Here is a 22640-nt window from a genome sequence, read left to right as displayed (position 1 = left end):
TGCTTGGTTGATGGGGTTCTTGCTTGGATTATGGGGTCGTACTTTGGCTGTGGAACTGCAGGGGGTGCCGTGCCAGAGACCCAGAGAAGGGCTGGGAAGGGCTGGGTGCAAGTCGACGGGAAGAGTCTGGGTGGACCAGGTGCAAGCGGCCTTCGGTGGCCGCCCAAGTATGCCTCATCTGTGCCCCCTCCCTGCTCTTGGCCAAAGCCGGGAGTACACCCTGCTCCTCACACGGCGCTGCCCGGGTGTTTTCCAGGTTCTTCTTCCTGCTGGCACTGGGCAAAGGGAACTTCCCAAACAGGATGGATTGCCAGTACTCCTTTTCCGGCTCCGTGTCTGCGGGACATCCCAAACCCATCTCCCTGCCCCGGGGGTGTGTCACGGCCGGCCCTCGGCACAGTCCCCGCAAGCATGTTGTGCAACACCAACACTGCGGAAGGGTTTTGACAGGGAGTCCTAGTGGCCAGAGCCAGGATCCACCCAAAGCAGCTGAGAAGCAGAGAGGGGACGAGAAGCCTGGCTTAAAATTGCCCCATGGTCTCCTGGGGGTGAAAGCTTGCCGTTCCCAGGTCCAAGGGTTCAGAATCCACTGATTAACCCGTCCGGGTCTCTTGGGCAGAGCCAGAGTCCAGGCGTGGTTCGTACAGCCTTTTTCTCGTAGCGTTTGCTCACCCGTCCATTGCAAAGTTCGTTCCTCACAAGCAGAACCGGAGAAGAGCGTGGGAAGAGCCATGTCCCCAGGACTTGCACAGAGGTAAGTTGTGGAGGGGTTTATAGTGTCACCCCCTCCCCCCGTTTTGGCCCGGGTAAAATATTGCCGCGTGGAATGGGTGTCGAGCAGTTGTTTTGTCTCACGTGTTGTGCATTGTGGTGCAACGGGGGTGCTGGGTTCTTTGACAGCTGGGAATCTCTGACTCTTCTCGGGGGGGGGTCACATCCAGCGTAAAACAATCTTTTTTGGCCAAGAGTTAGAGAAATAGCTTGGAGCTGTTTGGATCTGAAGAGGAGAGTTGCTTGCTCAGGGAGACTGGGGTGCAGCGGAGCCCTGTTTGCTTCCGAAAGTTCTGATACAAGCTCTCGGATAGTGCTACCTGCTGAAGGAGTACCTTTGTTTAATCAGAAAAAAGTGTCTGGATAGGATACCGGTGGACTTCGGCTCCAGGGCACAATGCACCTGGAGCATTTCGAGCGTGGCATTTGTGGGCAAGGCCTCCGGTGGCTGGCACCAGACTGGCCTTTGTGCCGAGACTCTGCGAGGCAGGTGGGTCATTAAATGGACTTGCAATGCCCATTTTACAGACTGAGCAGTGGAGGCTAAAATATAAACTCCTCCAAGCAGTATTACTGATTTGTTTACTTTGGACTGGATCATCTCTGAGATCTCTTCTGACTTTATGATTCTGAATGTTTAAAGGGTAGGTTGCAGGCTTGGTTTTGTTAATTTCTGTGACTCATGGCTCGTCTGCCCCTTTCCTTTGTTTGAGTTTCATGGCCTCCAGCGATTTTCCCAGTGTCATTTGGGTGTTCCAACAGCCTCACAAAACGTATAGCTCAGTGGAGCAGTGAAATAATTTTAGACCCTGGACATAAAGGTCCTTTGGTGTTCCCCCTTATGACTATGGATACAATAGTCCATAGTCATAAAGTTTAGACAGAACAAAATAACTCCTAGGATCCCCAGATAGCAAACCAAGGTGAACAATCCACAATTCACGACTATGAACCATGAGTTCTGTTCATGGTTTATTTACCATTAACAAGCCACGGCCTGTTAGCAATGCTGCAGACAACACAATAACCCATGGTTCAACAACAACCTAGCTTGGGGCATGCTGGGAGCTTTTGGCCTTTTTCTCTCTAAACTTGCAAGGGACCTAACATCTAATTTAAAAAGAATCTTCTCTCTCTCCTCTCTGTCATTCCTTGATTCATGATTGTTTCTACTTTCCTGACTAATAGAACAAACAAAACTATTTGCTTGCCCTGATTTAAAGGATGGAAGGAAGGAAGGAAGGAAGGCTCTGAGCATTGCATAGTTTTGAATTTTGACTCCACCGAATCCACAGCGCTATTCACTTCATCTGTATACTAGATTCTCTGGACAGTTTGCGAAGTGTAAACACCAGTAATGCATTAGCTGATCCTCTAGGAGTTTGTCTAAGCCCTTTAAAATATATCTGTGGCCACCTCTGGATTGTCCAGAAGTGAAATCTGTCCAAGAAGTGGAGAAGCCCCTTCCTTTAATCTCTGCCAAATCTTCTACTCATCAGCTTCATGAGAAAAAATGAGGAAAAAAATGTCAATTTTTGATGACAAAAAATGTCTCCCAGCCCAGGTTTCCCCGCTGTGCTTAATTTTGTACACTTCTACTATGTCGTCCAACAGAATCTGGACAAGGTTGTCCTAACCCAGCACGCCTCTTTTGACGTCTGTATGTTGTTAAACCTCCTTTTTGAGTACATCCAGGGGTCCACAGGGGACTGGGGACAGTTCCAGGTACAAGATCCAAATGGTCTGACAATGAGGTCTGAACCTCTGAACAAGTTGGTCAAGCAACCAAAAATCGTTTTGTGGTAACGGGTGAATTTCGGAAGTCATTGCCAACTATCCCACCTTATCAGCAGGCCTGGCAGTTTTGCAGGCTCCTAAACTGCTGCAAGTGCCTGCCCCAAAGACAATACAATCAGAATGTCAACAGTGTGGAAAACAAGGGGTGGGAGCAAAGGAATGGGAGAGGTGAAGGAATGCAGTCAAACACTCTTAAGCTTTCTTTTAGTTTATGGGAAGCTGGAGGCTTAAAGGATTAAGATAAAGGCATCCCAGAAGAATGTGGGCTTTCAGGAGGAATTTAAGGGTGGGGGGAGGTGGCTCAGGTAGATAAGAGTTCTAAGCACAGAGGAAGCAAAAGATTATGGGTAAAGCACCTTAAAGCTGCAGGTAGAGGAGCTGTAATTCAGTTTTGATAAAGGAGTATCATTTGGAAGGTTCTCCAGCCAAAACCTCAGGATCTCCAGCCACAAAATCCTAAAATCTTGCCAGTGCATGGAATGCTGATTGACGCAAAATGCAAAGTTTGTCCTTGGGATCTCAGAATAACTATAAGACGCTGATTACCTATCATTTTTCCCTGGCCTGTATTTCAATTAACTCCTGTTTATGGCCAGCAATTGCTCTCTGATGGTGTCCACAGAGTGCACAAGGAAGCAAGTTTGGCACCGGGAAGTTGCTGTCTGTGTGTAAATTGCTCGTGGTTATGAAGCAGTAGCATCTTAAAGGATTACGTTATATAAATCAGTGCACCATAGAAAGGGCAAAGAATACTCTGAAGTTTTCTTCACATGTGGATACTTGTTCTGCCTGTCAGCTGTGCGGGGATTCAGCTACCTGGGCCAAGATGTCTCCGAAGTACCATATTAATCTATGCAAGAACATTGCTCAAGTCTGAAGGCTTTCGCTCCCTGGCCTCCCTGCATCATGGGGTACAAAGGCACAAGATTCATTCATTCATTCATTCATTCATTCATTCATTCAACTTCTGCTATACTAGTCTGAAGACTCTCCAAGCAAATTACAATATTGCATAAAATAACAATAATAAAAACAACATACAATAAAACAGAGAAATATGCAAGAGACAGGGCTCTCTTGGTGGTAGCCCCCAGAATATGAACTTGTCTCTCAGGAGAGATGTCCCAGCCCCTTCATTCCCCACTTTTCAGTGGGTCCCCATCCCAATTTTTTTCCCCAGGGCATTCCAAATCAAGGAGAGAGTGAGCCATAAAGAAGTATGTAAATATTATTGATCAATACATAAAACAAGCTTTATTTGCTTGGAACCTCTCGCTGCTTTTGGATCACAAGGAACTTAATATGTCATTTCTACAACCCGTTGCTTTGCTTCATTGAAGAGGAAAGCTACCTTGAGTACCCTGGATTTTAAAAGGCAAAGTATAAATTGGTGGAAGAAGAAAGCAAAAAGATGGGAGGAAAGAACAGAAAATAAGTGTATTGTGCTTGATAATTGGAAGACACCATGATGAGGAATTAAGTGCCTGGCAGAGACCTGTTAGGTTAATTGCTATGAGAAACCTGTAGGGTCTCTGCCAGCTACCAGGGGCTGTGAAATTTAATTGGGAGAGCTGGGCCTTCTCTCCCTCTCCTCCTCCCCCAGGAAAAGGGGCTCATGCGCATTCACTGACAGCCTCTGCAGGAGGAGAGAGGAACTGGGTCGAATCCACGGCAAGGAGCGATTCTCACTGGGCCCCTGCTGGCTTGTGGGGCACCGGCAATGTTGGGACATGTTTATGCCCTCCCGAGAAGGACCCATTCCCTCTTTGCAAGAACTATGATGCAGCCAGAAGGAACGCTGGTCTTGGGCCGCGGAATGTTTTGAGTTTAGTCCACACAGGACAAGCAGTGCCGGATCTTTGGCACACAGCCCACAGGGCACAATTCTAGAAAAGCGTCCGGATAAAGTCCATCCAAAGATTATTTGTTCCATTGCTTAGTTATTAATGGAGCTGTGTTGTGACAGGCAGGCCTTCAAAGCTTTCTGAAGTTCCTATTAGGCAAGAATTAGTTTGCTCTGGAAAAGTTCGGGAAGGGGTTGTCTTTCATTCCTTGGGCAATATTTAGAAAACAAAAATGGAAAGTTAACAATCCAAAAAAACCCAGGATAGTTTTGTTGCCTTCCTGCTTCTGGGAAGCTGCTTGAATCAGGGCTCAACCCAACATCCCTGCCCTTGCTTAAAGACTCAGCCACGGTGGTGGGAAAGCTTTGCTACTTGGTTCTGCCAAATGTTCACACTTTCTTTCCTGCCTCTCTAACTTAGGAGGGGGGAAGAGTAAGATGTGCTGATTCTTTTCCTCCTCCTCTGAAATCACCTCTCACACACATTCCTGCCATTTTCCATCATCTTAAGGGCTAGAAACCTGACTGTGGTTTTGATTACAGTTTCTTTATGACCTGAATTTTGTGAAGTCTCACCAGCACGCATGCACGCACACAGCCCTCTGTTCCAGAGCATATGTGAAACATACATAGCTCTAATTATTCTGCAGAGACTTTACATAGCATTTCTTTGAAAGGGAGTGATGCATTTTGCTCAGACGTGTGAGCCATCTTTTCTCCTTTTAGGTAAGAGCTTTGCTTGAATTGGCTCAGAAAAGCCATTGAGTAACCAGCTGGTCAGTTGTGCCTGGGGCTTGAAAATGATTCCCTTTGGCAAATACAGAACAAAGCTAAGGAAGAAAGGAGAGAAGGAAAGGCAACTCTGTTTCAATGCTGTGGTAGCATTAGGGTTGTGGAAACGTTCGCCTTTTGGAGGGGTCCTCAAATTTAGGCTGAGAATGATAGGAAAGTCGAGCTCACTGGGAAAGCACAGATCTACAGAGATCTTTACCAGTCAACATTTTATTTTCCTCCAGTGTGTTCTGCCAAGGAAAGCAGCAGGTGCTCCCATTGAATAACAGAATTGCAGCACATGCAACTAGCAAAAATCTGTCCGGATAGCCAGTGTTACCAGTGCTTTGAGCAGGATACTGGGAGCTGGGCAAGCCAGGTCATGGTACCCGTTTGCCTGTGAAGCTGACTGGGTGGCGTTGGGCCAGTCACGGACTCTCGGCCTCAACTACCCTCTTCATAGGTTCTCAAGGAACAAGTTTTTTAAATTTGAAAGGCCACTGCAAAAAGAGATTATTTTGACTCCGTGCTGCCATCTTATTTTCTTGGGGGTTGGGCATGCTAAAGTCAGGGTGTTCCTGCGGAGAAGCTGCCTGCAAACGCTTCTTTCCTCTGTGGGTGGTACCCAGAGAAGGCCTCTTCTGAAGATCTTTATTCCTGGCCAGGACAAAATGGGAGGAGGGTCTCCTTCAGGTATTTGACCCTCTAGCCATTTAGGGCTTTAAAGCGGTTTACTAGCACCTTGCATTTTACTGCCTGGGATACTTTTGAGTCATTCAGATTATCGGGTCAGATCAAGCTGGGAACAGAGGATTTTTAGGTGGGGCAGCAAAATATGAGTGAGCGCACCCTTGTATCTCCATGCATTCAGGTGCATACATAAATTAGAGGTCATTCCCTGAACATCGGGAACATTTCTTTGGGAGCTGGAGTGCTGGACTGGAGCAGGAATCGGAGTCTCAGCCTGAAGTAGGGCAGCTGTAAGTACAACGGGGGGATTTGGGGTTTTTATTGTTTTATTATGAGGTTTATAGCCTGCAAAGAATACAAGGCAGTTTATATGACCCTCCTGCATTTTATCCTCACAACAACCCTGTGGGGTAGGCGAGGCTGAGAGTCCGGACTGGCCCAAAATGAGCTTTAGGGCTAGGTGGGGACTCGGCCCAGCTCTCCTGCATCTCAGTCCAGCACCCATCCAAGACTCTGTGTTGGCTGTCGCTGGGCTCCTCGGAAGAAGAGTGGGACAAAAACAGAACCAGCCATTATCTGTTTAGGGGAATCTTCCATTTCCCCTCCTGACCTAGGGGCTGGAGAATGCTGGCTGCCCCTCCTCAAGCGCTTGGTTGCTGCTTGTTCCGTGTTGCTAGGCAACTGTGCCCACCCTCCATCCATCCTGAAGCTCCAGGGCTGTATAAGGAAGAGGATGATCAAGGGATGCAGCATATTCTCGGTCGCTGGGCAACTGCAGGGTCCTTCCTGCATCCCCCAGAATATTTCCCAGGCCCGCGTCCTTGCTGTTTCCCCTCGACTGGAAGCAGTGCCTCCACCGCCTGGCATCTTCAGTGGGGCTCCTCATCCAAGGCAGCTTCCGTTTGGAGTTTGATCGTTGCCATCCACAGTGGCGAACCTAGCTGGCAGGTGGAGTTCAGCACCTGTGCAGCTCAAAAGACAAAATGCAGTGGGTGAGGCGGTGCAGGACCAAGCACCCTTTCCTGTCCAGATGTTTTGGACGGCCGTAAGATCTGGGGCTGACAGCTGGAAGTCCAGGCCATCCCGCCCCTACCAGGTTCAAGCGGCCATCCCAGAGGGTTTTGACAGCGGGGCAAGAAACCTGTGCTAACACTTTTCCCGAGTGAAACAGCAGATGAGGAGCGTGGAGTTGAGCCGCTGCACGGCCGTGCGGGCTTTCTCCTGTTGGCGTTCCAGATGTTGGGCACTTCGGCTTCCGGCCGTGGTGGCCAGTGCGGAAAGATGTCCTCCAAGGCATCCGGCAGGCCCCATGCTAGTGAGTTGGAGGATTCCCCGCTGGAGAGCCATATAACCATCCAAAGGATCAAGTCATTTCCGTCTGGAGAGAGAGGGAAGTTGTGGGCAGGGGCGGGAGGGGGAGGCGAAAGAATTTATTGCCCCCTTGTCATCCTGGCTGGGCCGCATCCTTTGGTCTTTCCTGCCTCGCTTCCTGGCCGCCCGCGTGAGGCCGGCCTGAAAGACACAAGCGTGGGAAAGAGGCATCCCGTTTGAAACCGCCTGCCCCACGGCCCCACGCCCGCCGGGCCCGCTGCGCAGCGGATCGCCCTGGCCTTTCCAACATGGGTGCTCGCCCCGCTGGCGCGCACGGACACGCGTCGCCCCTTGCGCACGCCCAGGCGCGAACCGAGCTCGGTTTCCGTCCGCTGCGTCGCCCCGGGGTGGCCGGGGGGGGGGGCGTGCGCCCCCCGGGGCACAGCGAGCGGGGCCCGGGTCTTGCTCCCGGGCCCGGGGCCGCGCGCCCTGCCTACGTGCCGGAGCCGCCCGGCCGGGGAAGCCGCGCGGGGTCAGCGGGGTCAGGCGCAGGCCGGGCGCTCTTGAGATGCAAATGCCCGCCCGGCCCGGCCGGGGCGCTGGCTGCCGGGGGTCACGTATGCAATGCCCGCCGGGCGCGCCCCCCCCCCCGTGCGAGGCGGGCATTTCCTGGCGGGGGGGGCCGAGGGGGATATATAGCCGCGGAGGCCCCGCTCCGCCGCCCACCGCTCCGGCGCGCTCCTCGGCTCGGCTCGGCTCCCAAGCCGCGCTCCTCGCCCACCCGCAGGTAAGGCCCGGGGCCCGGGGCCGCTCGGCTCCGCCACCCGCTGCTCTCCGCCTCAGTCCCGGCGCTTTTCTCAAAGGCGCGCAGAGCCGGAGTGTGGCTGTGGTTGCGGTGGTGGTAGTTGTGGTTGTGGTGGTCGGCGCGATCCTCGTTTCCAAACCGCCTAACCGCTAGAGCGCTCTGGGCGGTGCGCGTCCCAAATTTTGGAGCGGAGCGCGGGTGGCTGGGTGGGTTCTGCTCGTATCCCACCTTTCTTTCCTAGCTTGGCTCTCCCCGCAGCTCACACCTTTCTCCTGCGCTAACCCCCATCCTCGCAACCACCACCCAGCGAGGGGAGATGGCGAGGAAGCCGGGATGCTGAGCAGTGGGAGGGGGCGGGCGAGAAGGGGCCCTTCTCATTGAGATCTAGCAGCTCGAACTTTTCTGTTAGGCGCTTCCTTCACTGGACGGCGCCCGCCACTTCGTGTGTCCACAGGGCCTTCTTCCCCCATGTGCGGCATTGTGCAGGGGCAGCCGCTTGGCCCTTTCTGTTCGAAACACGTGTGCGCCATTCTCACGGGCAGGCGCGAGGAAAGAACCTGGGTGGTGCAGGCTGTGAACTGGCAGCCATCGCTCCGGGTCTCAAGCGGTGCGAGAGATCCTTGCCCTCCCCAGGGTTCCTGAAGGAACGCCACCCCAGGCTCCTCTCCATCCCTTTCTCCTTCCCCAGCCCCTTGGCAGCGAGGAGGCAGCTTTATGCAGCAGGCGGGGGAAAGCGCACGGCTCCTCACAGCCTGGGTCAGAGGACGGGCTGCGGAGCGGCGGGCGAAGCCAGACTGGCTCGGATTTTCAGGGAAAAGGTCTCAGGGTTGCGCCTGGGCATCTCCGGTTCAAAAATACCAGGCGATTGGAGGCTTAACACAGATTCCATGTTGCATGCGTAAAGATCACCAACTCCATTGCACCCAGTGCCCTGTTTCCAACAGGGGCAGCTTGGAAAGCCCCAAGAATGGGCTATAGGCTGTATGATTTTAAAATATTGTAAGCCGTCCTGAGATCTTGTATAATAAGATGATATACAGTGGAGACCCAGTGTGGTGTAGTGGTTAAGAGTGTGGGACTGGGACTCAGGAGCTCTGGGTTCGAGTCCCCGCTCAGCCATGGAGCCAACTGGGTGACTTTGGGCCACAGACTCTCAGCCCAACCTACCTCACAGGGTTGTTGTTGTGGGGATAAGATGGAGGAGGAGAATGATGTAAGCTGCCTTGAGCCCTTTGTAGGAAAATGGCAGGATATAAATCCAAAATAAAAAATAAATACAAAAGCGAATAATAATAGGCAGTCATTTTACGCCCAGCATTGCTCCCCAACTATTGAAACTGATATTCACTGGAAGACTGCTCCTAAGCCTGGATGATCCATTGAGCGATGGGTGCTGGTAGATTTATGATTTTTTCTTCTTGACTTTTCTAACCTCTTAAAGGGTCTCCATCTTTTATGTAAAGGGGTTTTAGCCCTTAATGGATTTGTGAGGCTTATTTTGTAAATCATCCAGAGAGCTTTGCTATTAAACAATATGCAATTGTTGGTCATTTTAGATTTATTATTATAAGTCATTGTAAATTATTATAGATTTCTAATGATCATTTTTAAACAATTATGCCAATTTAATTATTGTCTGTGAGATGCCTCTTGCCCAAATATGACCCCTCAAAGGAACTTAGTTAAAAATTCCAAAAATTTAGGACAGAACCCTATCTGGTTTCAGTAGAAAAAAGAAGTCCTACAATTCCCATCATCCCTGACTGGAGCATACTGGAAATTGCAGGTCTTTTCTCTCAACATGCACAGGACTGTACCTCTAATTTTTTTATTTTTTTTATTTCAAATGTTTTTGAAGCGATTTGAATACCTGCTTTCCAATAGCCCATCCAACCTTAACTTTGAAATAAACCCTGGAAAGTTGATGAACTCTTTTGCCCACTGAAGAAACAAAACTGAGCACACTGGCTGTGATTTGTTCTTCTCTTTCTTTTTTTAAGACATCCCCAGCACCCACCCTCCCCAAACCTACATCAGGGGCCGTCCTTTGCTAGGGTCAGTTCACGAAAGCACAGGGAAAGCACAGGGACAATCGCGTGAACTGAAGGTTTGTCTCCAGCCAGGTAATTCCCTGACCACATACGCCCGTCTGGCGGCGTGGCTCGTCCCACAGCACCGCTGAGACTATTTTCTTTCGTTATTGCTCAATCCGGCTTGTTGCACGGAGTGACCAGCTTGGCAGCAACCCTCTTCTGGAGCGGCAGTAAAGCAACACTTCAAAGCTGAGCCACCGAACACGAGAGAGCGAGGCTGAATGTGAGCCCGTAAAGCCGCCTGAAGAAGAGGCAGAAACTTGGTCCACAGAGTTGGCTCTGATGGACCAAGCCCTCCAGCATCTTGGGGCAGAGCGGGGGCTTTTTCCTCCTAGTCTGGCAAGCTGAGATCCTTTTCAACTGGCAATTGGACATGGAAACTCCTGTGCGCCAAGCAGGTATCGTGCCGCAGAGCAAGTTCCACGGACGGCCCGAGAGAGGCATGCAGGACCTGGGAAAATTCAGAAAGCAATACTGGGTGATAAAGTATATTATTGTTGGATGTCAGCAACTGTACTGACAGTGTATTTATCCAGATACGCACACCTATTCTTTCCTTTTCGGGTCGTTGCTGTCCCACTGCTACAGACAGAAGAATCCAGCTTCCTGGGAGCAATGAGGACTGGTGAAGATCCCAGAGGGCAGGAGACCTGTGAAGCCAAGAAAGGGGTGAGTGTCTGATTTATGTCGCTTATCGCTTTCGGCCAAGACTGGGGAGGGCAACCCTGGGAGAACTTTCCCAAACACAACACAGAGAGCATTCTCAGCCGCTTCTCAGGGAGCTTTTTAAAGATTTGGGGTGGAGGTGGCGTGGTCCTTGCAAGATGGAAGTTTAATTGATTTCTTTATTAATACATTGTACAAGCTGCCTTTTCACAAATGGTTCTGCAGTAGCGAACAGCTGAAACAGAACCAAGAGACCTCTCTTAAAATGGCATCATGACCATATTAAAGCTGTTACTATTTGAAAGTGGCTGGATTTAAGGTTTGGGAACAGTCCCTCTCTTGCAAGATTTGGGTCCTTCAAGTAGGAATGGAGTTCATAACCTGTGTAAAGGGACTTCACAAAGGGGTGCTGTGATATGCAGAAAAAGGCAGGTATTAAAAGAAAAGGCAGGAAAACATCTGAAAGTCTTTTGGAGACCTTTTTTGGAATATGTTTTAATAAAAGGAAAGGAACCACCACAAGAGTCAATGCAGTTCTGGGAAGGATGTGGAGCAACATGAATGATTAAATGGTTTTACATTAAGTAACTAGAGTTGTTGGTCCTGCTGGAGGTAGCACTGATATTTATGTATTGTTTAATTACGTTCATCAGGAATGTTTAACTATGATTATTGTTAAAAGAGTAAAATAAAGGAAAAGGCAGTGGAGCTAGGGCACTGCGAGGGGAGGAAATAGCACTGGATAGCACTGCATTCTGGGGTGTGAAATGTTTGTGGTCTTTCACACACTTGAGGTTTTGCTTTCAGCATCCTTTAGCCAAGGATTTGGGGCACGGATCTCAGGCCGCAATGCAGGTATGCAGTGGTGAGTGTTGAACTCGGGAGACCCGGGTTCTAGTCCGCACTCAGCAGTGAAGCTCTGGGAGACTCTGGGGAGGTCCTGGACTCCCAGACCAACCTACCTCGCAGGGTTGTTGGGAGGATAAAATGGAGAGGAGCACTTTGTAAGTTGGCTTGGGTTCTGTGCAAAACGAGGCATGGTGGAATATAATGTCAAAATAATTCTAGAACAGATCATCAAAAAATAATACAATTGTATACAGCATAAACATTCTGACATACAGAATTTGAAAGTTTTAAAAAATTTATTTATTTATTTATTTATTTTATTTATTTATTAAAACATTTTTATGCCGCCCCATTCGCCGAAGCCTCGGGGCGGCTTACAACAAAAAATTTAAAATAACATTTTAAAATATATACAATAAAATACAAATATACACTATAAAACAAGCCGCCCTGGCCAAATAAAATTCAATAATATTAACATTTAAAATACTGCTTAAATAAAAAGGTCTTCGCCTGGCGCCGAAAAACAAATAACGACGGCGCCAGGCGGACCTCTCTGGGGAGCGCATTCCATAACTTAGGCGCCACCGCTGAGAAAGCCCTCCTCCGAGTAACCACCCTCCTAACTTCTTCCATGGAGGGCTCCCGGAGAAGGGCCTCTCCCGCCGATCTCAGGGGGCGGCTGGGCATATAAGGATGTAAGCGCTCCTTCAGGTAACCAGGACCCAAGCCGTTTAGGGCTTTATAGGTCATAACCAACACCTTGAATTGGGCCCGGACTTCAATGGGAAGCCAGTGAAGCTGACGGAGAACTGGAGTCATGTGAACATAACGTCCAGTCCCCGTCAGCAGCCTGGCAGCTCTATTTTGGACCAATTGAAGTATCCGGACCGTCTTCAAGGGTAGCCCCACGTAGAGCGCGTTGCAGAAGTCCAAACGGGAAGTCACCAACGCATGTGTCACTGTCGCAAGGCAGTCATTCTCCAGATAGGGGCGCAGCTGATGAATTAGCCGAAGCTGGAGGAAAGCACTCCTCGCCACTGCTGTTACCTGAGCTTCCAGTGAAAGCTCTGGGTCGAGGAGCACTCCCAAGCTGCGGACCTTGTCCCTAAGAGGGAGTGCAACCCCATTCAGGACAAGGTTCAATTCACCCTCTCCGAAGCCCGATCCACCAACCAACAGGACCTCCGTCTTGTCTGGATTGAGCTTCAGTTTATTGGCCCTCATCCAGCCCATTACCTCGGCCAGGCACCGGTTCAGCACAGCCACTGCCTCACCTGGATTGGTGGAAAACGAGAGGTAGAGCTGGGTATCATCAGCGTACTGACGTTTTAAATGGACTAAACAATATCCCTTTTGAAAAATAAGCACTGCAGCGCTTCTGGAATGGTTTTAGCAGGCCGACCCCTTTGCTGACCCCCCCCCTGTCTTCCTGCCCGCAGCGGATGACGCTTATGCTTGCCCTGGTGACCCTTGTCGCTGCCTTTGGCTCCTCTTTCCAGTATGGTTACAACGTCTCTGTGATCAACTCTCCCGCTCCGGTAGGTTATGCAGAAATAAAAGGGGCAGACAGAGAAACACTTCCAATTTCAAAAGAGTTTTTCCAAAACACTGCAATGGTATTTGCATTTTATTATTGTTTGGTAGCCTCTTTATTTAAAGGTGCAATCCTGCACATGCCTAGTCAGAAAGAAGGCCTATAACTGCTAGCAAGCCCAGCTTGAACACCCTTCGGCCCATGTTCCCCAGCAACTGGTCTACACCAGTACTTGAGGTTGCATGTAGTTATAAAAGGACTAGTAAGCACAGATTGAGGTTCAGGATTTGAAGCTCCCCTGGTTAAAAGACTATGGTTAGGGTCACCTTGAGTTCTGCGATGGAAGAAAGATTAGACTGAATACAGAAGACAGACAGACAGACAGAAAAGGACGGATGGACAGACAGGCAGCACAGACGGACGGACGGACGGATTCTGGTCCATTACTTTTTCACATCCCTGGAAGGTGTTGAAAACAGTCCAAATGGAGCAGGCCCTGATTATTTAGATATTTATTATATTTATACCCCACCTTTTTCCCCTCCAAGGACTAAATATTGCTGCCGTTTCAGTCACTTGTCTCCAGCTTGGTGTTCTGCAGATACCTTGCACTTCAGCCTCCATCAGCCCTGGCCTACATGCTCAGGGATGATGGGAATTGTGGTCCAAAATATCTGGGACAACATGTATAATCGATCTATCGTGAGCAAGCCTCTTGCCTCTTTCTCTTCCCAGTTCATGCAAAATTTTTACAACGAGACCTACAAGGACCGGTATGGGAAATTCATGGACAGCAGCTTAGTGACGGCCCTCTGGTCTCTCTCGGTGTCTTTCTTCCCCCTCGGAGGCTTCTTTGGATCGCTTATGGTTGGCCCCATGGTGAACAAATGCGGCAGGTAATTGCCAAAAGACAAAACTGCTGACGGGGTGTGAAGCCGAACAGGGGGCGTCCCGTCCCGGTCGTGTGTGAGATTGTGGGACAGCCGTTTGCAGAGCTGTTTCTCAATAACACAACCTGCCGTGCACGGCACCCGCACGGGGCTCTCCGTGGCCCGCAACCAACGCTTGCGTGTGGCCGCTGGGCTTCTTCGGGCGGGGGCACGCGGTCCACAGACAGGGCGTTGACGCCGTCGCCTCCCTTGCAGAAAGGGCACCCTGCTGATCAACAATGTCTTCTCCATCATCCCCGCCATCCTCATGGGCAGCGCCAAGGTGGCAAAGACCTTCGAAGTCATCATCCTGTGCCGCATCATCATTGGCATCTGCGCCGGTAAGCGGGATGCCGCAGGTGGCTGGCTCACGGGCTCGTGCATGGGAGCGCCCTGGCCTTCCCTGCAGGGGTGGCGGATTCTGTCCCGGGCTGCCGGCGTGCTCAGGAACCAAAGGCAGGCAAGGCTGGGCACGTCCCCAGGGGCCCAGGGGCCCACCGGGGCTGGTTTCCCTTCCTCCGCATCATCGCAACCCAAGCTGCTTGCGCTTCTTCCAGGGATGGTGGGAGGAGAAGAGGAGATTCTGTGGTCTCCTTGCCCACTGGCTCTGTCAGGCAAGCGACTGTAAAGCCTATCATCCCCAGCCGGCAGGGAACTGCATCTGGAGGACACCAGGTTCGGGAAAGGCTGAAGCAAGCATAGTGCAGCTTTTCCCGCATCTGGAGCCACCTATATTGTGCCGCTTCTTTCCTTTTTAAACCAGGGCTGTCTTCCAACGTGGTCCCCATGTACCTCGGAGAGATGTCTCCTAAGAACTTAAGGGGCGCTGTGGGGGTGATGCCACAGCTTTTCATCACCATCGGCATCCTGGCCGCTCAGATCTTGGGCATGAGGATGGTCCTGGGGAGCGCTGAAGGTAAATCGAGCTTTGCAGGGATTTAATGCAACTGTTTCAGAAAATCGGCCTTGGAAAAGGAGCGCCAGAAGACCCCTCTGCAGTCTCTGTCATCCTGTAACGGTCTCAGGATGGTTCTTGGGCGCAGACTGTCCATCTCTGCCTGCTTAGTGAGGTTCCTCTCTCTTTCGTTGCAGGTTGGCCAATACTCCTGGGTCTCACGGGGGTCCCTGCAGCTTTGCAACTGATTCTGCTCCCCTTTTTCCCTGAGAGTCCCCGGTATTTGCTGATCCAGAAAGGAGATGAGGAGGGCGCCAGGGCAGGTGTGTACAGTGCCTGCTCTTCCGGCACCTTAAACCCTTCTTCTTCTGCTCAAGTCATGAGATGATGAAATGTGAACCTCACATCAGTGGATTCCTATACATACACAGGGGTGAAGAGGGGTGAAACTGAAGCTTTTGTGAGGGGGAACTGAAAGGCAAGAGGTAAAGATGATATGAACAGTAATTCACAAAACATAAATTTCCTGCATTCTAGGAAATTGCTGCTGCTTTTTGCAAGCTTTGCTTTAGCTCAGGGTCGGTGCTAAGGACCCAAAAGATCGGGCTCAGGCCCACAAGGCAAAAAAGGCACAGGTTCTGCATTTCATATTTTACAAACACCCTAAAGTTTATCTGTGTGTACATTGTTAAAAACATCCTGTCTCTGAAAGACCCCGTTTCTAAAAAATATCTGGACGAGCAGGAAGATTTGGAGGTGCAAGAGGTCTTTGGACAAAACGTGATTAATCCTGGAGGACTGGGTGCAGGATCCTTGCTTCTTTATTTCAGCAACTGCTCTTGGACAGCAGGGCCTCGCTGAGATTTGATGCTCCAGCCCCATGTTTTGCCCCCCAACTTCAGCCTCTGCTTTAGCTGTTTGTCCCTTGCAAACCACGAGGCATCAAGAAATGAAAACGTCACAGGTGGCCAATGGGAATGGGTTGCTACAGGGCATGTGCGATGTCTTCAGCCATTTCTCTGTGCTTCTTGCCCTTTGATTTTTGTCTTTTCTTCCCATCCAGCCCTGAGGAAGCTGCGAGGCAGGGACAATGTGGAAGACGAGATGGAAGAAATGCGGCAGGAAGACCTGGTGGAGAAAGCTGAAGGGCGCATGTCCGTGCTGACCCTGTTCACCTACCAGGGCCTCCGATGGCAACTGATCTCTATCATAGTTTTGATGATGGGCCAGCAGCTTTCCGGAGTTAATGCGGTAAGTAAAAGCTGTGGATTTTTAGTCGGAAAGAATCTTGGAGGTCATCTAAGCCATCCCTTGGTTCAGTGTGGGAACTGCCTTCTTGAGCTCAAGTGTTCATCATCTGCTCCAGCAGCCTTCTTTCTCAGGCTGAAGAGCAAGATGTAAACAATTTAATAGAATTGTTGAAAGGATGTCTCTGAGGTCACCTAGTCTGACCCCGTGCTTGATGCAGGCACTTAGTACAGTAACAACACCCATGACGGGTGACCTCCAGCAAAGGAGAACCCACCCCTTGCAAGATCACCTGCTCAGCTGCAGGACAGCGCTCCCTGTTAGGAATTACTCTTCTAATGTTCAGCCCAAATCTGCTTCCCTAGCCCTAAATGTGCCCCCATTCGAATTTTTGGTCCTGTCCTTTGGAGCAACAGAGAGGAACATCTCCATGATGGTTTTTCAGATATTGGAAGGCTGCTTCCTTTAATCTTGTCTTTTGCAAGCGAAACTTGACTCAGGCTGTGTGTAGGGCCCTGCTTATCCACTGGTACCTGCTTATCCATTGGTACCAATGGAGGGCTGTTTGGCTAAATTGAATTGCTCTCCAAGGGGGCATGATTCTCCAGGTGGGCTGCACCTGGAGACCAAAGCACTACCCACCCCAACGCTGCTCCCTGCAGAGCACTCGATCATAGAATAACCTTTTCACCATTCGCGATAACCGAGGGCAAGGCGCAAATACACCGCAGAACTTCTTTTTATTAGTCCTGTTTTATGGGTTGTACAAGGAATTAATTGGCTGGCTTCACGTCCCGAGGCATTTAAATACATCCTGGCAAATATTTCCATCTGGCAGCCTTCTGACTACACGGGTATAGGGATGCCTCTCTTTCCAGGGTAACTCAGTGCCCTCTTGGGTCCCATTGCAGGTTTACTACTATGCTGACAGAATCTACGAGAACGCGGGTGTGAAACAGGACCATGTGCAGTTCGTCACCGTCGGAACCGGCACCGTCAATGTGGTCATGACTCTGATCGCGGTACTGCCACCAGTTCGATCTCCGTGTGGGAGAGAGACATCCTAGTCAATGCCCTCAACCTAGTTCCCACCAGAGGTTTTGGACATCAAGTCCCATCAGCCCCAGCCAGCATGGCCATTGGTCAGGAATGCTGGGAGGTGGAGTCCAAAGCCTTTAGAGAACACCAAGCTGGGAAAGGCCGTTGATTTTTTTAATACTCTAGGAACATCTGTAGATGAAAATTGCAGGCCACTGCAACCGGAGAGAAGACCAAAGCAACACCTGCCTTGAGAGAGCAGGTGTTTCGAAAGATTCTTTTATCTTGCAGTTTGGTTCCAAAAACTGCCCCAGCAGCTCACAAAAGTACGCAAAACCCGGTTGGATGGACAGGCAGAGTGGAAAGAAATCCAGCATATAGGAGAATTATTTCCATTTATTTCTGTCTTTGTTTTCGGGGGAAAATATAAGCAAAATGGCAGGCAGTATGACATAAAACGGAGCACATCAAAGTGGTAGAATTTGTGCGTACAAGCAATCAGTGCTCATTTTTAGCAATAGTTAGAACACCTTGAGCCTTTGAGATCTGCTGCGAAATGCCCGTATTGGAGTAAAGTTTAGCATACCTGAAGTCAAGATACCTGGAGCATCTTGTCTGTTCTCACTGCAGAGACAGGTGGGGAGGAACCACATGGGTGAATTTACAGCTGCAAAGTTTCCAAATGTATGAATCTTTGCATATAGAATTTTACAATTTTACCTTTTTCTGTATTGCCTAGGTGTTTATTGTCGAGTCTCTGGGACGAAGAATTTTGCTTCTGGCTGGTTTTGGGATTTGTTGCGTGGCTTGCGCAGTATTAACCATGGCCCTGAATCTTAAGGTTTGTAGTGTGAAGCCCTTGCCAAGAGAGGAAACTGGAGGGGGACTGCTAGCATCGGGGGGGGGGGGGGGCGGCGGTTGAGGGCATTCAAACTGACCTCTGCATAGGGCAAATTCAACCCTCCCTCCTTTAATTCTCCTTTTCCTTGTCATTGGATAAACCTGGCTTTGAACAACCCCCACTGTCAAGGGTTGAATGTGGTTTGTTGTTAAACCCTGGATTGTTGTTGAAACGTGTGAACCCTGCCAAGTTAACAAACCATGATTCTCTCCATGGGTTGTTTGTGGTTTAAAGCTGTGGCCGAAAATAAAGCCAATCCACAGCCTTCCAAAACCATTTGGATTGTTTGTCTTTGTCTCCTTCCCCTACTTCACTCATCCCAAGCGTGCCCACCAGCTGGTTTGAACTTCAGCTCCCATGAGACGCAGTGAGCATAACCAGTAGCCAGGAATCCTGGGAGTTGCAGTCCTGACCAGCTAGAGGGCACCCTGTGGGGAAGACTGGCCTAGTTGCAGACCAGGAGTTACAGAGGTGACCAGAGGAGATGGGGAAAGGGTATTACTGCTTCCCAATGCCTCAGCCTCAAGACGAGACCCGTAGTGACTAACCAGATCCCTCCCACAGATGATCGCGTGGATGCCTTACCTCAGCATCGCCTGCATCTTCTCCTACGTCATCGGGCATGCCATTGGCGCAAGTACGTCTCCCCACAGCTGGGCCGTCGCTTTGCTCAGAAAAAACGGGGGGCTTCCTCCATTTCTCCGGGACAAGGGTCTCTCGCAAGGGGCACCCAGCAGCCACCATGCCTGTGGAAACCTCCTAAAGCCCCCCCCCCCCAATTAAAATAATCATCCCGGAAAATGTTCGGGTCAACTTCTTTCCCCTTCCTTTCCAGCCTGTCCCTTCCACCCTTCTGCCTTGCTGCGAGCGTCTCCCTTGCAAGCCCTCCTCTTGCTCCGTCTGTCTCCCCACCACTGTTTCTACCCCTCTGGACTTCTGCCCCCTTGCATGGCTGCCTCTCCCCCCCCCCCCCCGCCTTCTCTCCAGCTCACTCCTGACTCGCCAGGTCCCCAAAACGGCCATTGCGTGAGCGGCACATCTTCTGCGGGGGCCCAGGGGTTTTGGTGACTTCTGCTCCCGGAAAGACCCTAATCTCTTCCCAGGGAGGGGCATTTCCGTGGATTGGGTGTCCCAGGAGGCTTACCCCTTCCCAAGCAGCTTGCACTTTCAAAGGGGAAGAGCCCCATCCAAGGAGGCCTGTCTTCATCCTTGTGGAAGGACTGGGCAGGAGCCTCGCCAGGGCTGCTCTGGGAGAGAATGGGGATCCCACCCCCTTCCCTCTTCTTCTAGGCCCCATCCCGAGCGTGATGATCATCGAGATGTTCCTCCAGTCGTCCCGCCCGGCTGCATTCATGGTGGGGGGCTCCGTTCACTGGCTTTCGAACTTCACCGTGGGGCTGGTCTTCAGTTATATGGAGGTAAGGAGGGCACCCCGAAGAGATGAGCGTGGCCTCTTGGCCCACGGGCCGGTTCCACTCTGGAAGGTCTCAGAGGGGCTGCAGAAGGGCCCAGGTGCACACCTGGCCAGCAAGCTGGTAGCTTCCGACTCAAATTTCATTTCGTTTTGAGATGGGGAAAGAAACTGCTCAGACGCTGCCCCATTGAACGAGTGGGGGAAGTGGAAGAGCAAGGTGAATGGGGGCTTGTCTTGGAAGCTGCCCTACTAGGATCGTGGGAGGACTAGATTTGGTCTTGAACCCGTGTTCAAGAGAGCAGGTGATGCTTTGAAAAAGCAAATTTCATTCAGCGGGCTCGAGTTTGTGCTTCAATTCACATGGTGGGTTCTAAGCTGCCAGAAAACGTGTCACTTTCACCTCTGTTTATTCCCTCGTTTCGTCTCCAGCAAGGACTCGGGCCCTACTGCTTCCTGATCTTCTGCGGGGTTTGCTTAAGCACGGTCATTTATATCTTCCTCATTGTCCCCGAAACGAAGAACAAAACCTTTATGGAAATCAACCAGATCATGGCCAGGAGAAACGGCACGGGGGAAGACACGGACAAAGAGGAGCTAAAAGATTTCACCGCCATTTCCGTCCCTTACAAGAAGGGCGACATCGAGAGAAACAGTGCGCTGTAAAGGCAACCGGGATGGCTGAGGTCCTTTTCCCCATCCCTGTGGGACCAAGCAGCCTTTGCCACCTGTGGCATTTGCCCCACGTTGTCCTGGGTTCGCTGTAAATAAATCCCCAGAACCGCGTCTTGGAGTGACCCTGCGCCGAAAGCTCGCTTCCGCTGCTTTCCCTCCCTACGGCCAAATTGCCTTGCTCCCCTGACTCAGGAGCTTTCTGAAGAACAGCGGTGAGACCCCGAAATGTCACTTTCGAAATTTATCTACTGACTTGGGCAGCGGGCCATCGGCTGAGTGAGCTGCCCGCAGGCTCAGAAAACCGCACCAGGGCGCGTGACTTGTTCCTCAAAGTACTATTTTAATGAGGAGCCAATTCTGCCTGCGGGCCAGGAGCTGATACCCAATTTGGAAAGCGCTGCCTTGCCACCTTTAACAGGAGAAAGCTTGATGTTTAAGCCGTGTTGCTGACACGGATCGAAAGCGAGGTGAAGGGGGGCTCACAGGCGGAAGCCTCCGATAACCCCGGCCCAGAAAAATAGGATGATTGTCTGGGGCATTACTAAGTCATTGAATGTTACACAGGATCCGGACATTTCCCACTTTAGATAACTGGAATGCAGGCAGCCTGGACTTTTGGATTAAGATGTTTTCGATATGTGCATTTTTACTATTCGTTTACATTTGTCCCCCTTTTTCAAACTGCATTTTTGGGGTCTTCCAGAACATGTGCACACAATGCATTGTTTAATGGGCAAAACCCATCATAAATGCCCAGAGGTTGAGATCTTGTTTTTGTTTTAGTAACAGCAACAAAATAGTATATAAAATCCACAATATTTAATATTAGGACTAAATGAAACTGAGTAACCTGCTCCAGCCTCTCATGCTATGGACAATTCCCTGGCTGAACTGGCTGGGGCTGATGGGAGTTGAAATCTAAAATATTTGGAAGGCACCAGGTTGGTGAAGGTATTATGGCAAATGTCAGGAACACCCAGGGGAAGGGGAAGATGCCGCACTGTCCAAAGACTTAAGTTGAATGTTTTGCGTGCAGTTGAGATAGACTTGAGCCTCAAAGTGAATGTATTTGTATCCATTCAGAAGTCCCATTGAATTCAATGGACCTTACTTCCAGATGAGTGCGCAGGATTGCAAGATGCATGAATGAGTCACTGGTAGATGTTGTAGATTATAGGTGTTAAGGGTTTGGGGAAGGAAATGATGGCAGATCCTCTTTGTAAACAAAAGCCGGTAGTAAACAGATCTGCCTAGCACATTAAGGACCAAGCATGTTTAAGTACCATCAGCACAGACCAGCATTAATGTCTTTTGTATTTTTAGGTACTTTGGTGGAAGAAAATAGTATTTGCCAATAATGAAGAGAGAGGGTAGAATAGAAAAAAACTGCTGTGTAAATACCTTGCTGTGAAGTTGTGTGAGATTGTTCGTTTTTTGCATGATTCTTTTTCAAGTTGGGGGGCAAATATATTTTGTACAAAGGAGAATTGTGTTGTTTTTTAATGGAGCGCAAAAGAGAAATAAAAGCCATTTTATAAAGCTTGGAAAGGCAATAAAGATTTTGTTCTGGCCTGATTGTAACCACACATTAAATACCCAGGAAATTGGGCAGAATACCATCCACAGAAAAGAGAGACAGAAAGAAGGCTGGGGATGCTGGGAGTTGTAGGACTTTTCTGTCAGATTGTATCATACTAGCAAAGTCAATGTCTGCCACAACTGAAGAGTTAAGAAAATATGTGCATGATGCACTTCAATGTGTTTTGCTGCTATCCAACTACCTCTAGTGCATCTCCATCAAAGTGCTGGTGTTGCTAAAACTCAATAATGAAAGGGGGTCCAGCTGGTACACACTTTATTAACATGGTTCTGCTGATTGTATAAGCCACGGTGAAAGAAGACCAAGCAGGTTTGTTATGGAAGTTCTTGGGTGCTTATCCTCAATGCTGATCGAATCCTCTTTTCATTTTCCTGGCTAGGATGGGTCTAATTTAGCCCTAAGGATTTCCTCTCCAAATAAGTCTGCTTCAACAGAATTCCTGACCTCCCCTGTGTAAATAAGCCTGAACTAATTATTCCACAAGGCCCAATAATTATTCAATGAAACCACTCCAGGACGGACAACAGCAGGGATGTACACTGCATAATCTTCAGCAAATCCGAATTTCTACCTTGGTGCATATTTTTGGTCAGCCTAGTTAGGAAAGTAACCATAGCCAGCTCATCTAATGCTCTGTCTTCCATTCCCCCATTCCCACTTTTCTCATGGATTTTATTCCCTGCTAAACAGCTGAGCTTCCATTTTCATTTCCCAGTTTCTAGACCAAAGTCATGCAACAAGTGATCCTCCTCAGTTTGTGCTTCCCATGTGGCAAAACGGAGATAAACTGCAAGTAATGTTTTCCTCCCC

At 49.8% G+C, this 22640-nt stretch overlaps 1 protein-coding gene across 2 annotated transcripts; it reads left to right on the top strand.

Annotated features, from left to right (window-relative positions):
- Positions 1-95: 95 nt before the first annotated feature.
- LOC123030998 (solute carrier family 2, facilitated glucose transporter member 5-like) lies at positions 96-22612 on the top strand. 2 transcript variants are annotated; one of them, XM_044445390.1, is made up of 14 exons: positions 96-754; positions 6054-6162; positions 10670-10750; positions 13039-13137; positions 13869-14029; positions 14279-14403; positions 14826-14978; positions 15155-15280; positions 16021-16208; positions 17117-17227; positions 17983-18084; positions 18709-18781; positions 19435-19562; positions 19988-22612. In XM_044445390.1, the coding sequence occupies exons 3-14, from the start codon at positions 10697-10699 to the stop codon at positions 20219-20221; spliced, it is 1554 nt and encodes a 517-aa protein (XP_044301325.1). In that variant the 5' UTR covers positions 96-754; positions 6054-6162; positions 10670-10696; the 3' UTR covers positions 20222-22612. The 2 variants fall into 2 exon arrangements, with proteins under 2 accessions (XP_044301325.1, XP_044301326.1); XM_044445391.1 differs by lacking the exon at positions 6054-6162 and having other exon boundaries at positions 97-754.
- The last annotated feature ends 28 nt before the right edge of the window (positions 22613-22640 follow it).

The sequence above is a fragment of the Varanus komodoensis genome, unplaced genomic scaffold (genome assembly GCF_004798865.1).
Source record: "Varanus komodoensis strain SLA01 unplaced genomic scaffold, ASM479886v1 scaffold48, whole genome shotgun sequence".
Classification (NCBI taxonomy): domain Eukaryota; kingdom Metazoa; phylum Chordata; class Lepidosauria; order Squamata; family Varanidae; genus Varanus; species Varanus komodoensis.
This window is presented reverse-complemented; position numbering and strand designations above follow the sequence as displayed.